This window comes from Camelus ferus, chromosome 6, assembly GCF_009834535.1.
Source record: "Camelus ferus isolate YT-003-E chromosome 6, BCGSAC_Cfer_1.0, whole genome shotgun sequence".
Lineage (NCBI taxonomy): Eukaryota > Metazoa > Chordata > Mammalia > Artiodactyla > Camelidae > Camelus > Camelus ferus.
Window position 1 is genome coordinate 5,537,788 of NC_045701.1, and position 24,627 is coordinate 5,562,414.

The 24,627-nt window shown below is 48.5% G+C and overlaps 1 protein-coding gene across 26 annotated transcripts in view; it reads right to left on the reverse strand.

Moving 5' to 3' along the window:
• The window catches only part of TPM1 (tropomyosin 1), a 27,139-nt gene extending 3,317 nt beyond the window's left edge, over window positions 1-23,822 (reverse strand). For 2 of the 26 annotated variants that reach the window (XM_032481031.1, XM_032481033.1), the window contains exons 1-7: window positions 17,484-17,615; window positions 10,111-10,244; window positions 7,898-8,015; window positions 6,582-6,652; window positions 6,249-6,324; window positions 5,209-5,271; window positions 4,842-4,911 (exon numbers count right to left, since the gene is read on the reverse strand). In XM_032481031.1, coding sequence (XP_032336922.1) covers window positions 4,842-4,911; window positions 5,209-5,271; window positions 6,249-6,324; window positions 6,582-6,652; window positions 7,898-8,015; window positions 10,111-10,244; window positions 17,484-17,615 — 664 coding nt within the window. Of the gene's footprint in view, window positions 1-1,680; window positions 1,880-3,319; window positions 3,403-4,841; window positions 4,912-5,208; window positions 5,272-5,728; window positions 5,805-6,248; window positions 6,325-6,581; window positions 6,653-7,897; window positions 8,016-10,110; window positions 10,245-17,483; window positions 17,736-22,298; window positions 22,425-22,632; window positions 22,759-23,533 lie in introns of those variants that run through there. The other 24 variants (XM_032481009.1, XM_032481018.1, XM_032481008.1 and 21 more) reach the window with 24 other exon arrangements.
• Between the last annotated feature and the right edge of the window lie 805 nt (window positions 23,823-24,627).

A 24,627-nucleotide genomic window follows, 5' to 3' on the forward strand; every position in this document is an offset into this window, starting at 1 on the left:
AGAATTATCCTCTCATCCCATTGACTCTAAAATACACACCTTCTGTTAGCTCAGACTCGCCTCTCTCATCTGTCTTCCTACAAGACGCAATGAGGACAGAGAACACTTCCGGTTCACCTCGTCACCACACCCTCCCTCCCTCTCACTGGCCCGCATGTTTGGAGGCTGCACAGTGTAAACGCCACTAGCACACGCACACCATCATGGGGGGCACTTCAGTTTGCTGAGCCAATGCCCAGGCCAATTTTGGAGAAATCCTAGAGAACCCAGAGGATCAATGTGAATGCAGCTTAAATGCCAGCTGTCCCGCCCGCATCCTCCTCTGGACCTGCTCCATTTCAGCTGCATGGTGGAGTTGGTGTGCTGGGGTGGCCCGGGGACAGGGACCGGTAACGGTTATCCGTCTTTTCCCCTCCTATTCTACCTCCCCGATGTCAGGGGACTCTAGGGCCCAGATTTGGCAGTGCTTTTGGTTTGTTGCCAACTAAGCCTCTTGCAGCAGCTGCCTCTATGTACTGCCTGGCCCTCTGAGCTAAAAGCTTGGGCTCTGACAATTCCTTGATAAAATCAACTAGCTACTTACCCTCTTGTGCGCCCATACCCTCTTGGGCTATTCCAGATCTGCCTTCCCAGCCCATCAGTTTCCCATTTCTCCTTGTAGAAAATGCTTAGAGAAAGTGTGAGAGTCCCCGGAAGGGTTTCCAAGAAACCGTGAGCCTGCAGAATTAACTGAACATCTGCCCAGCAGAACTTTCAGGCGTGTCATTTTGTCTATGGTGGGAAGCAGGGTTATTCAGAGAAGGCCCCACTTCTATTACTCTGAATCCAAAACACAAGGCAGGAGTCATAGTCAAAGGCAGCCCCAAAGAGCCTTAGGAAAAGAAAAACAAGAAATCACAGAAGTCTTTATAGTCTCAAGGGAGAGGCATAGTCTAGATCATAGATTTTTAAAAGTCCACTCTACTTGGATATAAATCTCCACTTGAACATAATCGTATGTTTCTAAAACCTAAAGTCATTTCATGATCAAAATGAAGGTGGCTGAGGAATGAATATACTTTTAAAAAGCTTTTACTGCTCTTTGGGCTGTAAAAGGATGATCAACAATCATCTTAGTTTACAGTGTTTGAAGCCGTGTTCTTTTTCACCTTCTCCAACGGGTAAATTCCTAGCAACGCAGGATGGCTATGGAGACTTCATCATGACTTTCATCCGTTAGCCACCCTCTCCCAGCAGGGCTACCTGATCATCAGCACAGAGGGCTCACTGCATCCCAAACCAAACATCTGGCAGAGGAAGACACTGCTCAAGGCAGGCCTCCCGACCGCAACAAGGAAACGTCCCCTGTACAGAGGTTCTCAGCCTGCACTGCGTTCCAGGACCACCTCAGTCCCTAAAAAAAAAAAACCACTCAGGTGCCCGGGCCTCACTTTAACCTTTGGAAGCCAAAACTCTGAGAGGGACCCAGGCCTGGGTATTTTTAAGACGTTCCACAAGGAACCACTGTTTTAGAAATTCTTGCTATCCATGTCTAATGTTCAGAATGGGGAGAAAAAAAAAAAAAAAGCAAACCAGCAGCCAAAAATTAACCCTCATATGTGTGAAGCAGACCTGTAGCTTTATTCAATGTTGAAACTAAAATGTCAATAAATAAGAAGTAAAAAGAATAGCAAACAGAAATAGCTTACACAGTGTTTATTTTACACTGAAATGAAGAGCTTCTGTACAATAGAAAGCACAGTGTGCGCCTGGCCCTAAGGCAGGATGCGAAAAGAAAGAACCAGGGTCAGCTGGAGAACAGACACACTGCAGAGCTCAGAGAGGTGGGACATCCAGCTTGATGAAGGGGTCTTGGGAGAAGTGAAGCAAAGAAACTTATCTGCATGAAGAGAAAAGATGGGAGAGAAAGAAAAAAAAAAAGTGGCACAATGGAAAACAGGGAAGCTAAACAGAGGAGAGCAGCATCCGAAACACAGGTGAGAAGCAGACATGCGAAACCCGCTGCCAGCTGCCCCTGCGGGAGGATGTCCGTCTCTGCCCGCCAGAGTCTGGGCCCGAGGCCAGCGCCTGCCCCTGCTGGGGGGGATCCATTTCCAGACCCATAGACAGGCCTTAACCAATTTGAAGCTCAACCCACCTTTCAGAACACTTAATCATACTTGATGCTAAGAGTTTCCCCCACAGAATCATCACATTTTAGCACCTGGAGACAGATGATCTGACCCATGCCCTCATTTACAAAAGAGGGGCGAGAGGATGGAATGCTCTCTAGCTTCCATGGTGACAGTCATGTCTCCAAGGGTACTGTGGCGGATCTGTAATCTGCACGGCAGCAGGCACACGCCAATGCTCTTCAAGCTACCATGCCTCTGCAGGAGTAAAGGAATGGCAGTTGGGCCTGGAAAATGAACTTTCCAGCTTGTAAGGAATTCAGTGCCACATCATGACAATGAAGGGAAGCCTCTGTGCAACACTCCAGGTTAGAATTTAGAGGGGCAGAGCCAGTTTAATGTTGGGGTTTGGTTAGCACCATGTCAGTCAGTCGTGTATGCTCCAGGTTCTTGTGAGGTTAAGACCGTCTCCTCCACTCTCCCGGCCTCGCGGTAGTAAAAGCTGGGCCATTGACTCCCAAACGTGTATTAGACAATCTGTGTTTTACGTCCCACTTCTTTGACACAGGTTGTGGTGTTTATAATTATTTAAATTCTTTTTCAGATAAAACACAGAAAAATTAAAGGCTTGGCTACTCAGCAGAGGGTTCACATCTGTCTAGAATTCTTGAAAGTGAGGCAGATGTGACTTTTTAGGCTTTATTGGATCCTTTAGGCTCTATCAGATCAATTTCCTTTCCCTCCGCGCCTCTGTAATCTGACACTATAGAGTTCCTTACATTTGAAATTCTCTTATGAAAAATGATCACATTGTATTTAACTGAATCTCAGGAAACCAACTTTTGATAGTTCTTAGGAAATTCCTGCACCATTGCATGGCCTACTAATTTTCCTTGAGCCTAGTTATAATTTCCTAAAAGGAGGGTGCCCAAGTCACTCATACTCCAGTTCACTGCTTGGTGGGAACAGGCTAGTTGAGACAATGGGAAATGAATGGATTCTGAAAGGAAAATGGTTTGTCTACAGAGGCAACCTACTTGGCCTTTATGTTAGTAGCATGTGAAAAAACAATGCCTGTCCCAGGTTATGCAAATAGAGTGAGCAGAAAGGTGTAGAGACGGAGACACTGGAGATGCAGAAGGGAGTGGTGGTGAGTCTGTCATATTAGCCTGAGGGCACGGGTGTGAGCAGACAGGGTGGATGAACATTTACATGGAAGTCATATCGTTGAGAGCGTGGTCCAGCTCCTCGCTGATGGCTTTGTACTTCAGTTTCTGAGCGTACAGCTCGTCTATGACCAGGAAGTGGAAGGCAGAGGTGCAAGGAGATGAAGAGTGATCAAGAGATGGAGGGTGAGCGGGGGTGGCACGGGTGCCATCCCGACACAGCAGCAAGGAAAGGGCAATGCATGAAGGAATTGGTGCCGCAGCAGGTGGCCAATGCAGGAGGCGTGCGTTTTGTTTTTAATAAAGTCGAAACAAAAACAAAAAGAACAAAACCCATTAGAAAATAAAACAAGAACAACTCAATATGAAAATCATAACATATGGTAGGTCTATCAGTAAACCACATTAAATCCTAAACGAAACCAGAGGCTGTCTCCTGGGGCCGGGGGTGGGGGACGGTTAACAGAACATCTTTCTTTTTACAGAGCTATAATTTAATTACACTGGCGCAGTCAGCCCCTGCGACTATAAACAGTAGGGAAAACATCCAAGGGCATTGTTTTGGAAGAACAATTTGTGACTACAGTCTGTAACCCTTATCTGGCTCCACCTTTAAACCATTGACTTCCTGACCAAACTAGACCACTGGGACATAGATTTCTTGGTGCCATCTAGACTACTCCTGTGGTCTTCCCACTCAAGCGGCCCTCACTGCTCCGAGAGGCTTAGAGAGCGAGAGCCACATTTTTTATGGGGTGGTTGTGCCAATTCTGCACTTTAGCTTCTGTCATGATGACGGTTTCAGACTTCGCTGCACTTTGGCAGATTGTTTTGCAGCCATTTATCACTCTCTTCTCCGCCAGCTTGGCCATCGTCCTCACCAACCTCCAGTCCCTTCTCTAGCCCCTTCCACCTTTGATGTATGTATTTAATGCATTTTTTTCCCTTACTTTCTCACAGCCTCAGAGCTCAACGTTTGGGATTTCTGAGAGACAGAAGGGGTGTTACTAAAATAAAACCTAAATATCTTAGGGGAGAAATGCTTAAGTGTAACGACAAAGTGCACTGTCCTTTTACTCCACTCTCACCCCCTGTCAGGACATAGAGCATTGGCCAAGATGATCAGCAACTTAAAAGAAAAAAATTCCAAACCCTTACAGTGAATTCATACTTGGAGGAAGACTGGTTGTGCCTAAAAACAAGTCCATACCATTGTGACAATACGGAGATATTACCAAAGATAAAACATACACCATCATTCTCACCTACAACCGACTCACTCACAATGGAAAATGAACCTGCCACACTTCTGAAGAGTGTGCAGGAAAGCCACTCGGCATCTGCTGTTACAGAAAGAGATGTGCCCCAGCTGGTGGCTGATGGTGAGCAGAGAACTCAGGTCCCAGAGTTTAAGAGCCACAGAATAGAAACCCCAAAGGGCAGACAGAAAGAATGCACGGAGCAAGGAAGTGTACCAAGGAGATGCCCGTGGACTGGAAAATCATTTTGCCGGGTCAGGATTCAGCCTTAATAATCAAGTTTAAAACAGAATGTCAGCTCTTACCTTCTAAGTCATCAATGCTTTTCTCCAGCTTAGTTACTGACCTCTCTGCAAACTCGGCCCGAGTCTCGGCCTGCAATGATTCAATTTATTTCAATCAAAACCAGGAAGTTTTAGATTTCTGGTGGCTGCAAAGACAGGGAAACTAGAGAATGAAAATCAAGCATGGCACCCACGAGCTGGGTCCATGGCCACCCGTCACTACAGAGAGTGGCAGCAGCTGGCACAGCTCGCTCACCCCCAGACCACCCCTGAATATTTGGGACTTGGATCATCGTAACTTCCAAATGAAAAAAAAATCACGACCGGCTCCATAAAAACAAACTCATTTGAAATCCAGTTGGCTCATCCCAAACACCCCGAATGTTACCTCCTTCAGCTTGTCAGAAAGGACCTTGATCTCCTCCTCATATTTGTCTTCCTTCTGCGAGTACTGTAATTAGAAAGAACGTTCCAGATGTCAGGCCACGGCTCACCCTACACTCGTGTCTTCTCACACAAAGAAAAGGGCCAGCCCAGCCAACAGACGCTGAGGATCTCCTGGGCGGTAATGGAGCCTCTGATATCAAATGGCATACGACAATGCGTTCTCTGTTTTCTCGCCTATTGTTTCACATGGGATGAGAACAAGATAACTTAGCCATTTGGCACTTGGCTTAAATTAAATTGTTACAGATGACTCACGTGCTCAACATACAATATATTCTCTATTAAAAAAGAAGAGAATCTGTTATTGATAACCATTAGGAGACGATCGCAAAATAATGCCATTTGCTGAAGTGCCTAACGGACTACTGGGTTCACTGGCAGGGCCTCAGAAGAGAAAAAGCGGGTGTCTTCTGAGCAGCTCTTAAAAGAGGCCTCTCCCCCACGCTGTGCTCCTGGCCTACCTTCTCAGCCTGAGCCTCCAGTGACTTCAGGTTGTTCGTCACAGTTTTCAACTCTTCTTCGAGCTCGGCACATTTGCTAATGTTTTCGATCAGAGGCAGAGAGGGTGGGAGACAAGCCAAAGGAAGGAGGAGAGAAAAAGGAGAGGGATGGGAAAAAATGAAAACCAAGTCCTAGAGAACAAAGGGCTGCCTTAAAGGAGCCAAATCGCCGGGTACCAAAATGCTTCGTGTTGCCATGGACACTGCCCTCCGACCTTCCAGCAGCAGGGGGGCAGGGTGACAAAACCCAACCACTCTTGGAGGCTGATGATTTGGCTTCTTTTCAGGCTGCACCAAAGAGCATTTATGAAGGAAAAACAAAGGAGTATAAAGGACCCAAAGAAAGCACTTAAAGCGAGATATAAGACAGCAGAGGGTGTGGTGGAGGCGCAGGCGTTACGAAACGAAGCAGGAGGCACCGGAAGCTGAAAGGCACCTGGGTTGCAGTTAAACCTAAAACCCACACACGAGCCGTCAGTACCTTATCCTCTGCTGCCATTAGTGCTTTCAAGGTCTGATCCATTATTCTTAACTGTTCTTCCAGCTGTCGAACTTGGCTGTTAGTGGACACAGGAAATGCACAAGGCCATTCTCAAAATCAAGTGTGCAGGTAAGGCATGCAGTGATACACGCATTCACACAGACACCCCACACAGGTCCTCCGTGTTCCATACTCGTGGCTCATCCACGTCAAATGAGCACATAAGGAGCCCGGAGCCGAAACAGGTCAATGTGCAGCTGCCAGAAGGTCATGCTGTTTAGTCACTGCTCTGCAGCACCCCACACACGGCCTCCTGGCGCCAGGTCCGCTTACCCTTCCGAGAGCTCAGCCCGCTCCTCTGCACGTTCCAGGTCACTCTCAATGATGACCAGCTTACGGGCCACCTGCAGCAGGACAAACAGAACATACACACCATGGCGCTTACGAGCTCTGAGCAGGGGGGCTGGGGCTGGGGCTGGATCCATCAGCACCCCCACCACCCCTCGCCGGAGTTCTCATCTACAAACAGGAGTATCCTCTTTCCTGTGGGCTGGAGAGAAGCAAGTCTCCACCAGGAGTGCCAGTGGAGAGGAGACCAGAGGCTTCTGCTCACCAAAGCCCAGAGCGGTCACTTATGAGTGGGCTGGCTCATTTTAAGTCCGACCCAGGTGAAGCCCATATAATTACACAGCAGTCAGACCAACGTGAGGAAGGAGGGAGAGAGATGAAATCCACAATCTCAAAAATAGCAGTATGATGAGACATGCTGCCTTTTATGCTGCAGAGGTGGGGGCTGCAAGACAAGGCTGAAAATAACCCTAAGAACTCCATCAATTTAGAGCTCTGTACCTCAACTTCCTTTTTGTGGAGGAGGTTAAAAATGCCAACAGAAATAGCATGTGAAGCTGGCGAGATGACTAATGAGGTAAAATCTGTATTCAGTGGAAGAAAGGACCAGAGAGAAGGGATCCTCTGAAGCGTTTCAAAACTAGTGGGCACAGTGTAACCCGGAGATGATGCTGATGATGAAAATGGTAACAAAGGAGGGTCAATGCCGTTTCAGGACAGCCATGTTACATTAAAAGAAAAACTAAAACCTTAATAGTCGTGTCAGCTTTGTTACCATAAGAGGTTGTTTTATGGGGACATGACCAGGAGTGATTCATATGTGAAGCTCAGGAGAGAGGAGGACAGACTGAGAGGGGCCTCCGTGAATCCAGGCAGCCAGGGCACGGTCTGCGCCTCTGTCTGCCTGAACTGGGCTGCATTAGGTGAGTCACACTAGCAGGGACTGTTTGCACGGTGACAGCATGACAGGCCCTTCCACAAGACACCAGAGGTCCAACTCTCCCTTCTCCTGGCCAACCCAGTCTTTGGGGCAGGGGCCGGTGGGACAGAAGCTTTTGTCTTTCCCAGTGTGACTGATTGGCTTTAAAGCCTGGGATCCCCTAGCAGGGTCAAAATTAAGAGCCATTTTCTGGAGACAAAGGGACTCTGCTTCTCAAAACCAGCCATTTCAGCTAAGGAAACAGATGGTTTCACTGAAGAACGCAAGGCTGCACAACGCACACCCCGCCCCCACCCCACTCCCCCCGCCCCCTCAAGGCCGCGGCGCGGAGTCCGCGAGGCTGTGGGCCCCAGGAGCTGACCTCTTCATACTTGCGGTCGGCATCTTCAGCAATGTGCTTGGCCTCTTTCAGCTGGATCTCCTGAATTTCCATTTTCTCCTCATCCTTTTGGGCTCGGCTTTCAATGACTTTCATGCCTCTGAAAAGGAAGACGAGCGGGAAGACCCCAGCATTAGAGCCGGCTTCCAAGAGCCCACACTGTTCCGCACAGGTCTGAGAGGCTCACCGTAACCGGCTGACGGAAACAGAGCATAGAGCCAGTTTCTATTTTCCAAACCATGAAGCGAGACTTCCCAGAGCTGAAGGTGAAAAAAGACATGCACTTCTCTATCTGCTTATTGTGAATGAAACCTCGCACTTCTGGTACAGCTGAAACTGTCCAGGCAGCTAATGGTAAATGAAAAGTACCATATCAGGATCCTGTTTGAATCTGGGAGGCGTGGAATCAGGAAAAGCCAGCCTGGTTTACTTGCTATATAAATAATGGGATGTCTTTCCCTTTTCTGGTGGGAAGCTTCAGCTTGAAAATGGACCAAAGTTAGAACAAAAGCAAATCTATCTTCATGTACTTCCTTCCTACAATGAAAGGAGCTGTTCTTATCCCATTAGCCACAAACATAAATGTTAGTTTGAACCATACGAAATGGCTGGTATCTGACCACGTCAGACCTATAAAAATAGCAATTTCACATGGGTAACCTAAACACTTCAGATGAGAAACTGAGTTCTGCCTATAATGGAACGCTCTCATTACAGAGGTGTCGAGAGACAGGACCAAAACCATCTTCTATGCTGATGCGTATGTTTGAATCCTTCAGCATGGTGGTAAGTTTTGGAAAATGTTAATTGACCTATGATCTATTACAGATGTAAGGAATAACAAGCTATGTTAAAACGGGATTCATTTACCAAAGCCTAAGTAGGCAGTAAGATAAACAAATTACTATTTTTTGAGGAAGCACTACAATATGTTTTAGGACACCTGCGTCTTGGCTGGGCCGTAAATTCTCCGAGGCTTTGGGCAGGCCACACCAGTCTCTGAACCCTAGTTTTCTCATCTGTAAAACCACGGGACTGGACTAAATGTCTCTAATACCTTTTTACTCCCAAGTCTAACTTTGCCAGACTGCCCTTTAAGTCCACTAGCAAGTGTCTTTCCGAAGAAGAGAGACACAAAGCTGCTGGTTATGTGTACACTGTAAGAGATGATGACTCATCTTAAAGATTCCAAAACTCTTGGCCAGAAAAGAAACAGTAAGCAACAGTGAATAATGAGCTGAAAACTTCAGCTAAAGACCTTCTTTAATCCTAAGGCCTGAAGTCACTCTTTATGCGTGGTGGAGGGGCAGACACGCACCTCCAAGATGGAGAGGTGGACACGATGACTGACTGCATGCAGCTGCCCAGGTCACGGCACAGATACACACTTTCTAGTGTCTGAGACACCACACTACGTTGTCATCCCTCAAGTGGCAGAGCTCTCTCTAGTCTTGAGGAGTCTTTCTTGGAGTGCTTCCAAGCGATATGAGTACATTAACTTGAGCGGTCGAGCATGAGAGAAAATGCCTCCTGGAATACACGATGCTGAGCTGGCCGATATGGCCCTGGGGTTCCTTTACTACCATAAGCCTGAATCTTGGGGTTATGAGTCAGGTAGAGCCAGGTCACAGGGGGAGCAGGCTCAGAAAACATGTGTATCTGACTATTTATCTGTGCACGTGTGTCTTACCAGGCTTTACTAAGTCCAGAACAATGTACTCCTGTGGACCATATTTCTGCTTTATCTGTGCTTTCCCTTCTCCTCACTTGTCGGGCTATTCTACAATCGATGGCCTACACTTTACCTAAGTCTAAGCCGCCCTGGTGTATTTTAAAATAAAGTTACCTTTTTAAAAAACGCACAACTACTCCGGATCAGCAGGAATGAAAGAACCAACAAGCATCCCCAGAACCTCCTGTTTACACGTCCAACTCCCTCACTGGGTGGTGAGCTCTCGGAGGGCAGGAATAGGGTCTTTTTCTGCTTAAGAACCTTGGAGTTTAAAACAGTGCTTTGCACAAAGGTGTCCCGCTAATGTTTAATGAACAAAACCAGTAGCTACGCCTAGATCAAGTGAGGAAATGATCCCATCAAGGTACTGGAAACTTCTTCAACGCCCAAGATCAGAGAAGCCCTCCTGTACCACCAGGAGGAAAGGCTATGCTAACAGGCGGGCTGGACCAGGGGTCCTCACCTCTCACTCTCGTCTGCTGCCTTCTCGGCCTCCTCCAGCTTCTGCAAGGCTGTTGCCAGACGCTCCTGGGCACGATCCAACTCTTCCTCAACCAGCTGGATGCGTCTATTCAGAGACGCTACGTCAGCTTCAGCCTGGGCAGAGAGAGAGAAAGGTGTTTGAGTGCTGGAGGGAGAGAGAGGGCAATGCCCTCAGGAGAGGCTGAGAATGAAGCCCTGGTGCCAGACAGCAAGCCTGGGCCTCATGCTGAGCTACCTTCACGTGGGTTACAAGCCCTGGTCGACTCTGGAGTTGCTGGACAAGTCCATCCTGTGATTTCCACAGTGAACGTCCACCCTGGGCTACACACAGACCCCCACACACCATCCTCATCAAGCAGGCGGACCAAACGCTCTCTCACGTGGTTCCTTTCTTCTATGGGTTTCTCCACGCTGGCTTTACCTGCCTGTTAAAGGAGAGTTTCACTACAGCCACTGCACTTGGTGGGCCTGAGGTGCGGACGGAGGGACGAAACGGACCTAGCCAGGCTCAGCCACACCACACAAGAGCACTCAGTGACAGTGAGACCCGGTCTCAGGAGTCTCAGTTCTCCTTTCTCCTGGCCACTTTCTCAAAGGGGCTTTATAAAGAAACTACAATATCTTTAAATTCAGTGGTTCTAAAATATACACCATACAGACACAACAAAACCCAGCAGGCCCCCTCCCCTTCAGCGACCCCTTTAGAATAACTGGTCACGCTGGAACAGGGCCGACACAAATTTCTCAAGTGTTTTTTAACCTAAGCCTACTGGAATTTCTCACAAGTCAAGGTTACTACAAGAAGAGTTTCAGGCTCCTTAGGAGAAAAGCACTGTAGATACTCTTTCTACTTGGTATCTGTCTCTGAAGTAAGATGTTTTTTTCTTGGGGATGCAGAAGTTACCATTTGTTACTATGCACCTCGGAATACTTGTATGACTGGATGGTCCATTATATACACTTGCATTGGTGGCTGTTTAAATATAATGCATGGAAGTGAAAGATGGAGTCTGCTAATCTGGTCCCCTTTCCTTGTCCACTCTGAATGTGCGTTGGGGTGATGGGGTTTTCAGGACACTTGAGAGTTTCCTAAAAATCACAACATGCACTTAGGGACCTATGCTAGCTCCATCTACATTCCTGTTTTCCTTACTCAGCATCTTATGTGCAAGGAATTACGATTCTCTGGACAGAGTATGGGCTCAGTAAATGTCTACCGAATAAAATGAGTAAAACCAACCAAATTTAAACAAAAGCAACTTTCTTAGCTCCTGGACGCATGATGTACAGTTGGAAATGCACGTATAGTTAGAGGCTGTGATTATGGCCTTGAACTAAAGGAACATGAGAACATTCTGCTCTTTGCTCATCTAGATTTGTGAGATTCTAAAAGCCAAGTTCTGTCTGGGAAATTCTGTCTGGGTGATTAGGGCATCTCCAACCACGGTGAAGGGCTCTCTATAAAAACATTCAAATACACTTTTATCTTGTCAAAAATTAACTATGTAGTAACAATGGGTTGATAGAGGCAGGGAGCAGGAGGAAATGTGAAATGAAGCCAAGGTCAGTTTACAATTGTACTGGCTCACAGAGTAAATCATTACAGGTGCACAGCCAGTCAGGGCCCCACCAGGCCTGACTGGCAGATGAATGTTGGGTTTTTCTGGAGAAGGGTTGAAGGTAATAGGGGTAACACATATCTTATTTAAAAGATTTTAGCCCCATTTTAAAAAAAACTGGAAGGAGGTATACATTAAGGGTATACTTTTTGGGTCAGGTCAGATTTCTTTTCTGTATTTTCCATTTCCAGTAAAATCCTATTTCTTTTATGAACAGGGGGAGAACAAGCCACTCTGAAAGCTGAAACTAAAAGGAAGAGTAAAACAAAAACCACTCTCCAAAACACCACCACCAACAAAAAACTCAGTAGAACGTCTAGGTCATGTACTCAAGAGTATTTCCCCCCACCCAACTTTCTTAAATATCTCTCTTGCAGGTGTTGTGGCTGGAGAAATGTCAACAAGATTTTTAAAACGATTTTCACAGCAACCACACTCTAAGTTCCCAGCTGTTTTCTCACTGGGCCCCAACCTTGAGGACTTTGTACTCATAGAAAGGAGACCATTTATGCTCTGGGGAAAGAAACTTCCAGGTGACAGGCCAGGCTAGGTCCCCAGCCTCCCACACAGCTAGGGCGTCGGAGTAAGGAGACGGCTCCCTGTGTTCCATCCTCCTCTGCACAAATGATCTTCCCCCAAGAGAGGCCCCCCCATCAATATGCATCTCCCCTCTTACTGTTCTTTCCTTTAGCTCAGACACTTTTATAAACGTCACCAACTCTTTCCCTCCTGGGGCATTCTGCAGACTGTACAGGAGGTTGTGTCCTAGAGAAAACCAGTCAACAGGCCTCATACAGGGCACCCCAACGACTGGGAGTGGGAACCTGTTCCAGGAGCCAGGCTGAGGCAACACTGAGAACAGACCTGTGGGTGGTCTGCAAAACGGGGTCACAGTGGTTTAGCTGGAAGGCCTCGTCCAGCAGTTCCCACAACGGGCTGGGTGTCAGAATTCACTAGGAGCTGCACATTAAAAATACAAATTTCCAGGCCGGATCCCTAGAGATGATGACTCAAGAGGCCAGAGAGAAGGGCAGGAATCTGCACTATAAAGAAGCAACCAGTCCCACCCCTCTACCCCACCCACCACCCAGAGAAGCTGGCAAATCCTGTGGGAACCACTCATCTAGCTCTAGGTTAAAGAGAAAATAGAAAAAGGGAGGAAACTTTGACGCCAGGGGCTGAAGAGTGCTCAGGTCACATAGCCATTAGCGGGAGAGGAGAGTAACACTCAAGCCCCCTGCTTCTCCTGTGCTGGCTCACCTCGCTTCTCCAGGCCTCCTGGCACCTTGCGGAAGCCCTGGGGTTGGTGGTTCTCACCTACAGGGTCCTTCTGCCTTCTGATGTCAGAGTGGCAGGGTCTCTACAGCAACCCCCCACCCAGCCCACAAGGAAGGTCTTCAGCGAGAGCCAGAAGCCAAGGCCTGCTGCCCCACAGGTTTCAGACCAGACGGGCAGAGGTGCTTGTAGGCTACAGCCCAGGTCTGAGAGCAGTGTCTGGGGTCCATCTATCTCCACGTAAGCTTCCTCTGGGAAAAATCTGGCTTCTCAGAACTGACCTGGCTGGTGTGACTGCAATTTGGTTTGGTTCCCTAAAATTCAAGATACACTTAATTCGATAAGTTGATTAAGGGCACTTATCTTTATAGTTTTGTTTTTTTTTTTGGGGGGGGGGATTATGCTCTGTATTCAAAAGGCCCCCATCTCTCACCTTCACCAGCTTTTATTTCTGGTATATATTCTCTGAGTTCTGAGGTTTATTTAGGTATTTTCTAAGGTTCTCTTTAATACAGCACATGGGCAGTCTACTTGACTTAACCTAGATAAACAAGATTATACCATATAGCACAGGGAAATAAATACAAGATCTTGCGGCAGCTCACAATGAAAAAAAAAAGTGACAATGAATATATGTATGTTCATGTATAACTGAAAAATTGTGCTCTACACTGGAATTTGACACAACATTGTAAAATGACTATGACTCAATAAAAAAATGTTAAAAAGAAAAAAAAAGACTTAACCTGCTGTTGCCTCTGCCAGTACAAACCCCACAGCCACATGACCATCTGTTATTTAAAAAGCAGATATAAATAACAAGGCGTTTGGGAAGGGTCAAGACCCCAGAAGCAAATTACTTCCAGGCATGGAAATCACCCTCAGTGCACTGGGTTAGCTTCTAACAACAGTGCATGTACCGACACTGCTGGCGAAGTCTCTCAGCCTGGAATGATGGTTTCTTTTATTTCAAAAGTGCTATTGTGTCCCAACTTGTAATGAGCTACTCAGAAAAAGAGACTGCTATATTAGTAAGGGCTACCAATTGTCTTCCTGCAGATTTGCTGTTAAACCACCACCAGGCACTCTGCGTTTGTGAGCCGTCTTCGATCTGCGTATGTCTCCCCCCATCCTCTGGCAAGGTACCAGCTACCTACACAGAAAACAAGGGCAGGTGTACCCCAGTCCCGTCCCAACAAGACACTACACAGAAATCAAGGGCATGCCCACACAATAAAGCAAGATATTACTCCAAATCATATTTAAACAAAAACTTTAACATGGCCTAGACTTTCATGAAATCCAGATGTTACAGCCAATACAATTAAAGACAATTTAAAAATAGCAATGCTTTTTACTTCTTCAAAAAAGTTTTCCAGTTAAGATTATTAAGGAAAAAAACTGGAGGAGAATAATACTATATCCTAAAAATAAATCCTCTGGAACATATTTTCAAAGTCCTGCCTGAACTGGAGTGCAGCGTGGGATGATGAAGGTCAAGCCTTTTTACTGCATGCAAACTGTTGTTGTACAGAGACGGTTGCACCCAGCTTACTGTGGAAGACCAAGTCACTACAGCCAAGTTAAACTTCTGCCCTTATATGGTAAGGAAAGGGGGGAAAACACGGATGACATTAAGGGACACTCCCATGGATAAGAGATAAAAACCATCTCCTCAATCTGCACTGAAGCCTGTAATCCACAAGGCATATTTGTATAATGAGCGAGAGGGATGTGAACGGGGCAGTGCCTTCGCCTTGCCTGTGCGTGAAAGCAGAAAGCCAGAGGAGACACTCTCATTACTGCCACCCCACGTGAGCACAAAATGCACTCTTAGATTCCTGGTCTTGGAAATAGTTACTAACTTAAAGAGGAAAGGGCTGGGAATTTTTATAAATTGGTTATTTTCCATGATTTAATAAAGTTGCCAGTTAAGAACCTACAGGCTGCAACTTTAAGTCCCCTCATTTGCTGGGTACCATCCAGAAAGGAGGAATGAGAACTGGCTTTTTCTTGCTCCCTTTTTCCCTTTGATAAGGACAAAAGACAAACAAAACCCTAGTGGGTCATAAGACCTAGAGTCAACCATTACATCAAGCAAAGTAGCCTCATTCCAACATTTTGAAGGGCCCACACACCTTGGAAAAACAAACTGAGAGGGAAAAAAAGGGATGGCTGCTTTTTCCAAGGTAAGTGCTGGTGTAATAGGGCCAATTAACTACAGCCTGACTGAACCTTTGAGAAACTGAATTCAGGGCCAACTCACCACGTATTTTTTGCAGGGGCTTGTGACTTTGTCTCTAAACTTTCATCTTTGCTACCAAGAAAAACTGTGACTGCTAGTTTAACTCACAGTTTTGTCTAACAGCTACCAAGAAACCACCTTAAGTCAGTCACCTTTAAGTTCCTAACATCTTCCAGAAGTTAGGAACAGCTCTCAATTGGACATTCGCTCTTCAATGGTCTGACCCAGTCCTCAAACTGCTGTCCTAAAAAGTTCCGTAACCGTCCAATCACTTGGATAGACTATTTTCAAAACAGACTTTAAAAAAATTGAACCTATTTAAACCACTTTTAATATAAAGCTTTGAAAAGAATGAAAACACCATCTTTAGCCAACAGACCCAGGAAGAGTGTGGTTATAAAAACTAAGCCCAAAAGAGAAGGTGAGCGTAGTAGTAACAACGTGCTCTTCATAAAATTTATCTTCTGTGTCTAACATCGATCACCAGGCCAGGAGTCGATAGAAGGCTCTCCTGTACAGGACCACATACTCCCTTTCTGAGCAGGGGGAGGAGAGTTCCACAGACTTTCACCACTAATACCTCTTCGACCTCACCAAATATTCCTTCCACCCAGCCGGCATCCTCTCTCCATTCAAGGTGCAAAAAGAAAAAAAAAAAAAAAAAAAGATTGATCAGAAGCATTTAAATGGAGAGTTTTAGGTTAGAGTGCAATGAGCAGGCCATTTTTAAGACCCTTCGACAGCTGGTGAATTGTAAGCAAAGGAGTAATGAGGGATGAGGAGGGTGCTACAGTTTTAACACCTACTGACAGAGCACTTAGCCTAGTGTGCTAAGCTGCACTGCAACTTCTCTACACGTGCTTCTTTTCACCTTCACAACAGGCAGGTACTGTCACTACCCTACACTGTACAGTCAGGGAACTGAGGGACTGAGAAGTTAAAGGATTCAAATCCTGGCAGCCTGGGTCCAGAGTTCTTGCTCCTATCCATCACGTTCTATTGGTTCTAATGGTTCAAGGACAGCTGCGAGCCAGTCGGAGAGGGAGCTGGAATTCATTCATCGCCCGGCCAGATTCAGAGACATCCATGGGACCTTTGCTGTCCTGTCCTCTACAGAAATCGATCTTTTGCCTTCTGATTTCCTGGTTCCTGTCTATTTCATCTGAAACTTCACCTAGTGAGGTGTTCCTCTTAAGAGGTCCTGTTTGCTTCTTTGTATTTTACGCAAAATAGGTCTTATAGTTTCTGTGGCCAACCATAATGCCATTGCATACACTTAAACATTATGATTTACTCAGAATAGGCTGCTATTAAGCACAGCAGGACCCCATATTACCGCTTGTCATAAAATTCCCTAGGGTGTTTGAGAATCTTGATTGAAAACACACACTCAAAATCAACAAACAGCAAATGCTTAAACCACCCCTGAAATCCTGTTCCTGTTTGCGGGATACTTTGCTTTAGGAGAAAGGAAGGCAGGTATTACACTCAACGTGGGGGAGGGGAAGCTGGCAAGAGAAAACACTCAATGATCGTAGCCATTTAGCCAACTTTTTTCAAGACTCGGTAACAAAGGAATATATCTATCTGTGTAAGAGAACTTGGTAGGAGGGAAGGTTAAGAAAGGGAAGGGCAAAGGTCCGCATATTAAGCCAGAACACGCGCTGTCACTGTCTCAACCACCCCAGAGAAACAGGCTTTCATGAAATCAAGGGTGAACAGGGATGGGGGAGTTTAGCATCCCCAGGCCCCAAAGTCCGGCAATGCCTCAGACTTGACCTGTGAGCGCCCTTCCCAAACGAACGGATTTCCAAGAGGAGGGACCTCTTCCGTCCCCACCCTCCTAGTAAATAATGCCAGCGGCGCAAAGTGCACGTCCCAGGGAACCCGAGACACGGGGCCGAACGCAACCCCCCCCCCCACCGCCTCCACCTACAGCCCCTTCTGCGAAAGAAAGTGCTGCTTCCAGAAGCTTCTCAGCATCACTCCTGCTTCCCACCTCGGTTCTTTGACTTTAGACCAGAGAGATGAAAAGGAAGGGCTGCGGAGAACAGGCAGGGCCCCTCCCCAGAGCCCGACGCCTGCTGGCCCAGGTGCTCCAGGTGCGGCCCGAGGCGGGGGGAGGGGTGGCGGGGAAGGTGGGCTCCGCCGGCCGCAGTGGGGCGGACGGCGGGGGAGGCGCCCCCGGGGGTGGGTGATGGGTGGGTCCCTTACGGTCTCCCTCAGCTTCCTCTCGTAGTCCAGCTCGCGCTGCAGGCTGCCCGCGCGCTCCTCCGCGGTGTCCGCCTGCTCCTGCAGGCTCCGGATCTTCCTCCGCACCGCCTCCAGCGAGCTGCTCCCCGCCATCGCACCGGGCGGCGGCGGCGGGCCGGCAGGCAGGCGGGCTGCGCTCGGAGAGGCCGGCTGCTGCGCTCCTGCCGCCGCTGCCGTTGCCGCACTCGGACCGCCCGGCCGCCCCGCCCAGGCCGCGGTGCGAGACGGCGGCGCCCCCTGCTGCCGAGGCACAGCCCGGAAGTCGCAGCCTCCCGGGCGGCGCAGGCGAACCGCAGGCGAGTGCGCGAGCGCCGGGGGCGGGCCCAGCGGGCGGGGCGGGGCGCGGGCCGCGGACCCCGGGAATTCGCCCAGCGCGGGAGGCACTGCGCATGCTCACGGCCATGGGGCTGACGGGCGAGGTGCGCGCGCTGCGGGGGCACCTGGCGGGCGGGAGGGCAGCTGCCATGTCAGGAGTTTTACTTCGACTCCCAGCGCCCTTTCCCGGCGCCGTGGGGACCCTGGGGTAACGGACTTGGCTGCTAAGGGCGATGGTGCCGCCTACTGGCGGCTGGAGGGCTCCGCTCCGGACTCTCGGATTCCCATGCTCAGGAAGAGGGAAGCCGAGCGAGAGAGGTTTGGGGCCTTAATGTGCCCCCCAAAGGGACTGTTCTCGATGTAAAGAACTCCAGGACGCAAGATCGTACCCACAGCAACTCTCCTCCGCCTCATGGAACTCATGAAGTGAAAATCACTATCATACTGTAGATAGGTTAAACCTCCTAATCTAAATGCAGTCTTCCTAGGTTAGAATCTGGCTTTTAGTTCTCTCCTGGCTATTCCTTTCGACAAATGATTTGACTTCATTTGTAAAAGCGGGGTTCATAGGCGTCCGTTCCTCATAGGGCTGCTGTGAAAATTATGAAATAAATAGAAAATGCTAAACACAAAACCTTGTATATGATTAACTCAAATGGTAGCCTTAGTATTTAATAAATACACAGGTACTGTCTTTTAAGACTCAGACTGGGGTTCATAACCAGCTGTGGGATCTCAGGCCCGCCAGCCTCTCTGGGGCTTACTTTCCTTTCCATAAAAACAATCATCTCAAGAGTCCCTTCTGACTTACTTCACTTAGCATAATGCCCTCCAAGTCTATCCATGCTGTATTATGCTAAGTGAAGTAAGTCAGACAGAGAAAGACAAATACTGTAAGATATCACTTACATGTGGAATCTAAAAAAATACAATGAACTAGTGAATGTAACAGAAAAGAAACAGACTCACAAATGTAGACAAGGAACTAGTGGTTACCAGTGGGGAGAGGGAAGCGGGGGAAGGGGCAAGATGGAGGTGGAGGATTAAGAGGTAAAAAGTATCAGTTATAAAATAAGCTACAAAGAAGTATTGTATAACATGGGGAATATAGCCAATATTTTATAACTATAAATGGAGTATAGCTTTTAAAAATTGTGAGTCACTATACTGTATATCTGTAACATATAATATTGAACATCAACTATACTTTTATTTAAAAAAATGATATTGTAAAATAAATACGTAAGTTAAAAAATAGTTAAGATTAAATAAAAAGAGTCCTTTCTGGTTACAACCTTCTCTGATTTTAGATCAGCCTTTGAGAATCTTCTGGAATCTGACCAATTCTGGGCTGGACTGAGATGCCTTTAAAAGGCATGCCAAAGAGGGCTACAGAAACCTAGGAGAGCCTCTAGCTACAGCTGGATGAAAACCAAAGTGGACAAAATCTCTGGGAACTGGCCTCTGCCAATTCTCCCCTTGGGCTACATTTTAAAATGCCTTCTAAGTCTCAGGGCTCCCCTTCCTCATCTTTAACACAGAAGGCCCTTTAAGTAAATTCCTGTGTTTAAGTGTGGGAATAATAATGAAAAAGAAAACACACTTGGCAACCCCTCCTCCTCCAAAGCCCTAAGAGCAAAGCTCCTTTGCTTTTCTGACTCATTTGCTTTGGACTTTCTCACAGCCTCTGCTGAAACACTCACAAACCCCAGCACCGACCCTCACATCCTGTAGGTGGAGCCTCTTGCTTTGTTTCCACACAGTTCATCTAGTCAGCAAGGAGGTCACAACTCCTTCCTTAAGAGTATAGACTGTGGACCTAACTTTGAGAGTGCGAGAAGGGGGCATCTGGGAGCCTCCAGGAGGAGCCCCAGAAACTGCTGGACACGTGCAAATGCTCTAAGCGGCCAACTAGTGACAGTAATGTCCTGCTTTTCAAACACCTGGGAAAGTCAGTTTCAGGTGAGTTCATTTTCATGCTGATGTCATTATACAAGAGTTTAGGACAGTTGTTCTCAGCCTTAGCTGCACATTGGAATCACCTGGGTATTTTAAAAATACTAACACCTGAGTTCCACTCCCAGAGATTCTAATTGGCCTCGGGTGCAGCCTGGATTTTAAGTTTTCAAACCATCATAGGTGGTTGTTTAGCTAAGGTTGAGAAGCACTGATTTAGGAAGCAAAGACCTGCAGGGACTAAGGACTCACATACTGCAGATGTCAGATACATCATAGTTATTGGGGAAGGGGTTGGGGCCAGAGAGAAAAATGGAGCCCTTGATCCCAAAAAGCCTCACTTAGGTGGGGTGAGAACAAAAAATTCAAAACAAAACCGTCAGAGATCTGACCTTGGGAATTACATGTTTTTAAGTTAGGAAGAGCCCATTTCTGGAATAGGATTTGTAAAGTATGTTGGTAAATTAGTAGAAAAATGTGAAAATGTTTTACACTGGTGAGTAATAACAGTGCAGTGTCCTAATCCCAAATGTAATATGATTCTGCCTCAGGAAGCTGACCTCGCTCCTACCTCCTTTCTCTAATGACATCTGTCTCTTCCTCCTTAAGTCTTGACTATTTTTACTAGTTAGGAATCACTCTAAATATAGCATTTCTTCATAAACTCCTTCCACATTCCTACAGGTTCCAAACAACTTAAGATGTCTTAAAGGGGAAGAGGATCAATATACTTACTACCGTCCCCCCAACCCCGCCAAAAAAAATGTGTACTATATTAGGGACAGTTTTCCAGTGAGGGGAAAAAAAACAAAACGTAGTTTCAAAAACCTCCCTCTACTCCTGGCTCCGCCCCCCAAGGTGGCTTTAAATATCCTCTTTTCCACTTCTGCCCTGCCTCATTAGAATGCTCCCTTAAACAAGGGTTTTCAATAAAGACATGATAGCACCGCGTAGTTATAATAATCATGATTTTTTTTTTCTGTTAAGAATTGTAGTAGCTTTTTTTCTCCTTCTCTTGCTTTTGGTCTTACTGGGCTGTTTTCAAATTCTCTGCATTCTTTTCCTTATAAGGAATATCTCTCCTTGATCTATCAGCGGCTCTTTTGAAAAAGCTAAATAAACGTCCTGCTAGAGAATTTGGGGGAGACAGACATCCTCCATTTAACCATATAAAGAGCAGGCATCTGATCTACATTATAGAAAACAGGCACAGAGTTATATGTGTTCTTTGGCTTTTTTTTCTAAAGCCAAGTAGTTTGTAACTTAAATGTTTTAGCTAAATCAGTGCTTCCCTGAACCGCCTTTCCAGGAACCTTGCTTTTCACTGAAGCTTTCTTTTTGTCAGATTCTAAATGTCCTTTGTCTGGATCTCTCATTTACAAAGCACACTTGAAGATTACGTTTCAAGCCTTTCATGTCACAGAAAACTTTTACTGATTTCAAGACCCAGACACTCCTGCAGCCTGCACTTTACTCTCAGAAAATTCTGCTGTTGGACTTGGTAGTTCAATTTCTGGGCATAGCTTTCCCCAGTGCTCATACATTCTTGGAATTGTTACTAACTTCCCAAAGAATTCTTTCCTAATTGGGCATCTAGGCTTAATTAGCTTCTAGAATGGAATCCAACGGTGTGAAAAGAAGCCAGGCCTTTGGAAATCTAATGCTTGTCTTGACTTAGCAGAAGAGGCAAGCTCTTCAGTTAAAAAGATTCCAGAGGGCAGCGGACAAAATGCTGGTAGAGCTTTTGCGGTGCGTGCATCACCCCTGAAACTATGTGGTGGTTGTCAGAGGCTGACAGGTGGGGGTGGGGCGAGCAGGAGAGTCGGGGGCAGCTAGCTCACTATGCCATATAAAGCACTGAGCTATATATAACTCCCAGCTTACTTTTTGGATCTAGTGCCCTCAGACTGCAGACTCAAGCAAGTATCATCTTCCCAGGCAGATCTTAAGGACTGGATTAAGGCTTCCCTATTGAGAAGGGAGGCCTCAAGGATCTCTGTGGTCCACTACCAAGCTCAGCCTTCTAAGTAGCACCATGCCATCTTTTCAGTTGAGAGGTCCTCTGTACTCTGACTGGACCCACCACCGAAAACCAGGCCTTCCCACCCACCAGAAATGGCAAATGGAAAGTCAAGAAAACTAGGTACTCTGTTTGGACCAACCTTGGTGATGACACCTTAGAGGTTTTCTGCCAGCAGGGAGGCAAGGTTCACCTCCAGAGTCCCAACTTCAGTTGCTCTATTCTCCCAGCTTCTCACCCACCCCCTCTCCACCCCCAAGGGTGGGGGAAAGAAGGAGAAAAAAAAAGAGAAGAATGGATGAAATAAAAATGAATGTGTGCAGTAGCAGTTGGAGGCAGCATCCAGTGCGCTGGGCCATGGCAGGCTGTGTGCAGGTGTCCAGCAGGAGGAGGTGACCCTCCTCCAATGCTCTCTGGCCCCTGTGGTGACCCCAGAGCAGCCTCAAGGTCAAAAGGTGAGGGAGGCAGTGTGTGGGGGCACTTACGTCGGTGGCCTTTTTCTCTGCCAGCTCCAGCTTCTCCTGGGCATCTTTAAGAGCCTCGGAGTATTTGTCCAGTTCATCTTCGGTGGCCTTGAGTTTCTTTTGCAGCGACACCAGCTCGTCTTCCAGCTGGGAGTTGGCCGTGGTGGGGGGACGGGGACGGGGATGGGAGGGTGGGGGTGCAGCAGGCAGCGTGATCCCGCAGGAGAGGGGTGTGGGTGCACAGAACCAGAAGGACAGGGACAGCGGGAAAGAGAAAGGGAAAGACAGGGAGGGAGAGAGAGAGAGAGAGAGACAGAGTTAGCTATTCGTGTGTCGCGCCGCGCGCCCTGGGTACCTTGGCGGCGGTCTCATCGGCGGCCAGGAGGCTGTCCTCGGCCTTGTGCAGCTCCTCCAGCACCCGGTCCCGCTCGTCCTCCGACGCCCGCAGCAGCTTCTCATTCGCCGCTATGTCCTCCTCCAGCTGGGGGGCAGCGGCGAGCGGGCGCGGGCGGCCGGCACGGACCGGGTGTTAGACACACACACACACACACACACACAGACACACACACATACAACACAGGGCACCGGGTTGGCTGGGGCCCTTCGGGTTTGGGGCGCCGCGAGTTGGGGTTCAAGGCTCCCTAGGTAACCCACTTACTCTGTGCTCACTCCGCACCCGCTTCCCACCCCCACCCCGCGCCCCAGGACGAGACTCCTGCCGAGGTCTCAGAGGGCTCAAGTCCACAATTTGGGGGTGCGGAAAACGTCCCCGTCTCCCCGGCCTTCGGGTCGTGCTCTCTATTCCGCCCCATCTTTGTTTTTAGGAAAACTCTGTGACTGACCCTCCTCCCTCCATCGCCCCCCGTTTAAAGTTTTAGTGTCCCCAGTCAAAAGTCCAGAAGAACTTCTAACACTTTCTGGACTTGGTTCCCTTCAGCCCACCCGCACCCCAAGTTCCGGATCCAAAACTGATTTCTGATTCTGAGAATCAAGTGCCTCTAGGACTTGAATGGACTTCGCGGGCTCTGGGAACCAGAGAAGGGAAATAAGTGTCCCCAGACAAGAGAAAAAGTTAGAATAAGCCTGCGTCTCGCTCTTTCCCCTTCCCCATTTCGGACGCCCAGGAGTCAGGGTGGCTCCCCAAGTCCTCGGGGTGAGGCGCCGGGAAGGGGTGCCCGGCCCGGGTCTCAGGACTCGGGGACCCCGGCGCGGGGAGCGCGGGCGACTGGTGGGCGCAGGACCCGGGAGGAGCAGACCTGCTTGCTCCTGTCCTCCGCCGCCTTCTTATCGGCCTCCGCCTGCTCCGCTCGATCCAAGGCGTTCTCCTTGTCGAGCTTGAGCATCTGCATCTTCTTCTTGATGGCGTCCATGGCGGCGGCGGCGAGGGGCCCTGGGGCTGCGACGGGAGCGGGGAGGCGAGCGCGCGCTGGGGTGGCCGAGCCGGAGTGCGAGCGCAGAGCCGCCTGCTGCTCCCAGATATGTACTTTCCCAAGGGGGCGACCGCATTCCTCAAGACAGCCAATACTTTTTTGGAAAAGCTTTTTTCTCCTGCCCCCTTTCCCCCTCTCCTCCCTCCGCCTCCTGCGCCCTCCCCGCTGCTCCCGCGGGGGCCGCTCGCCCATTCGCTGCCGCCTGCCGGCCTCCCAGTTGACGGTGGATATGACTATATATGGGGACCCGAGCAGCCGAGGCGGCGGCCGGGCGAGGCCTCCCGCTTTCCAAACCTGCACGCCAGGGAGCGGGCAGCCGGACCTCGCGGGGGCCGTGCCGGAGCGGACGCGCTAACCTCTGTTCTGTGCGCCCCCTCCTCTCAGGGTCTACGCCCTGCCTTTAGGGTCCCCGGCCGAGCCCATCCTGAGTCGCAGGTGGCCGGAGAAGCAAGGCAGGTAGTGGGTGCGTGTCGCCCCGCTGAGCCGCCAGACCCCGGAGCGCTTGGCATCAGGCCCCGGAGTCCCCGGCAGCCACAGCATCGGCCGCCCACTACGGTGCGCTCCCGGCACCAGCCCCGCGCTTCTTCCCGCCGCTCACAGCTGGCCCGGCATCAGCCCTGGCTCTCAAGTTCTGGAAACTCATCTGGAGCAGAGAAGGGGAGTACTGGGAGGAAGGCCTAGGAGATGTTCTTGAGGTTCTCAGCTGATGGGGGTCAGAACGCCTGGGAATCTGTTTTACTCAGTGCCCTGTACCCCAGCATAGGGGCAGTCATATACTTTTGGGACATAGGACCCAGTTGGCTCAGTTCTGTGTGTGCCTGCATGTGGTACTTCCGGAAAGGGTGGGGTGTGTTTGTTGCTGTGTAGGTGGGTGGATGTGAGTTTAAGGGGGAAAGGCCATTGAGTTGAGACTCAGGCAA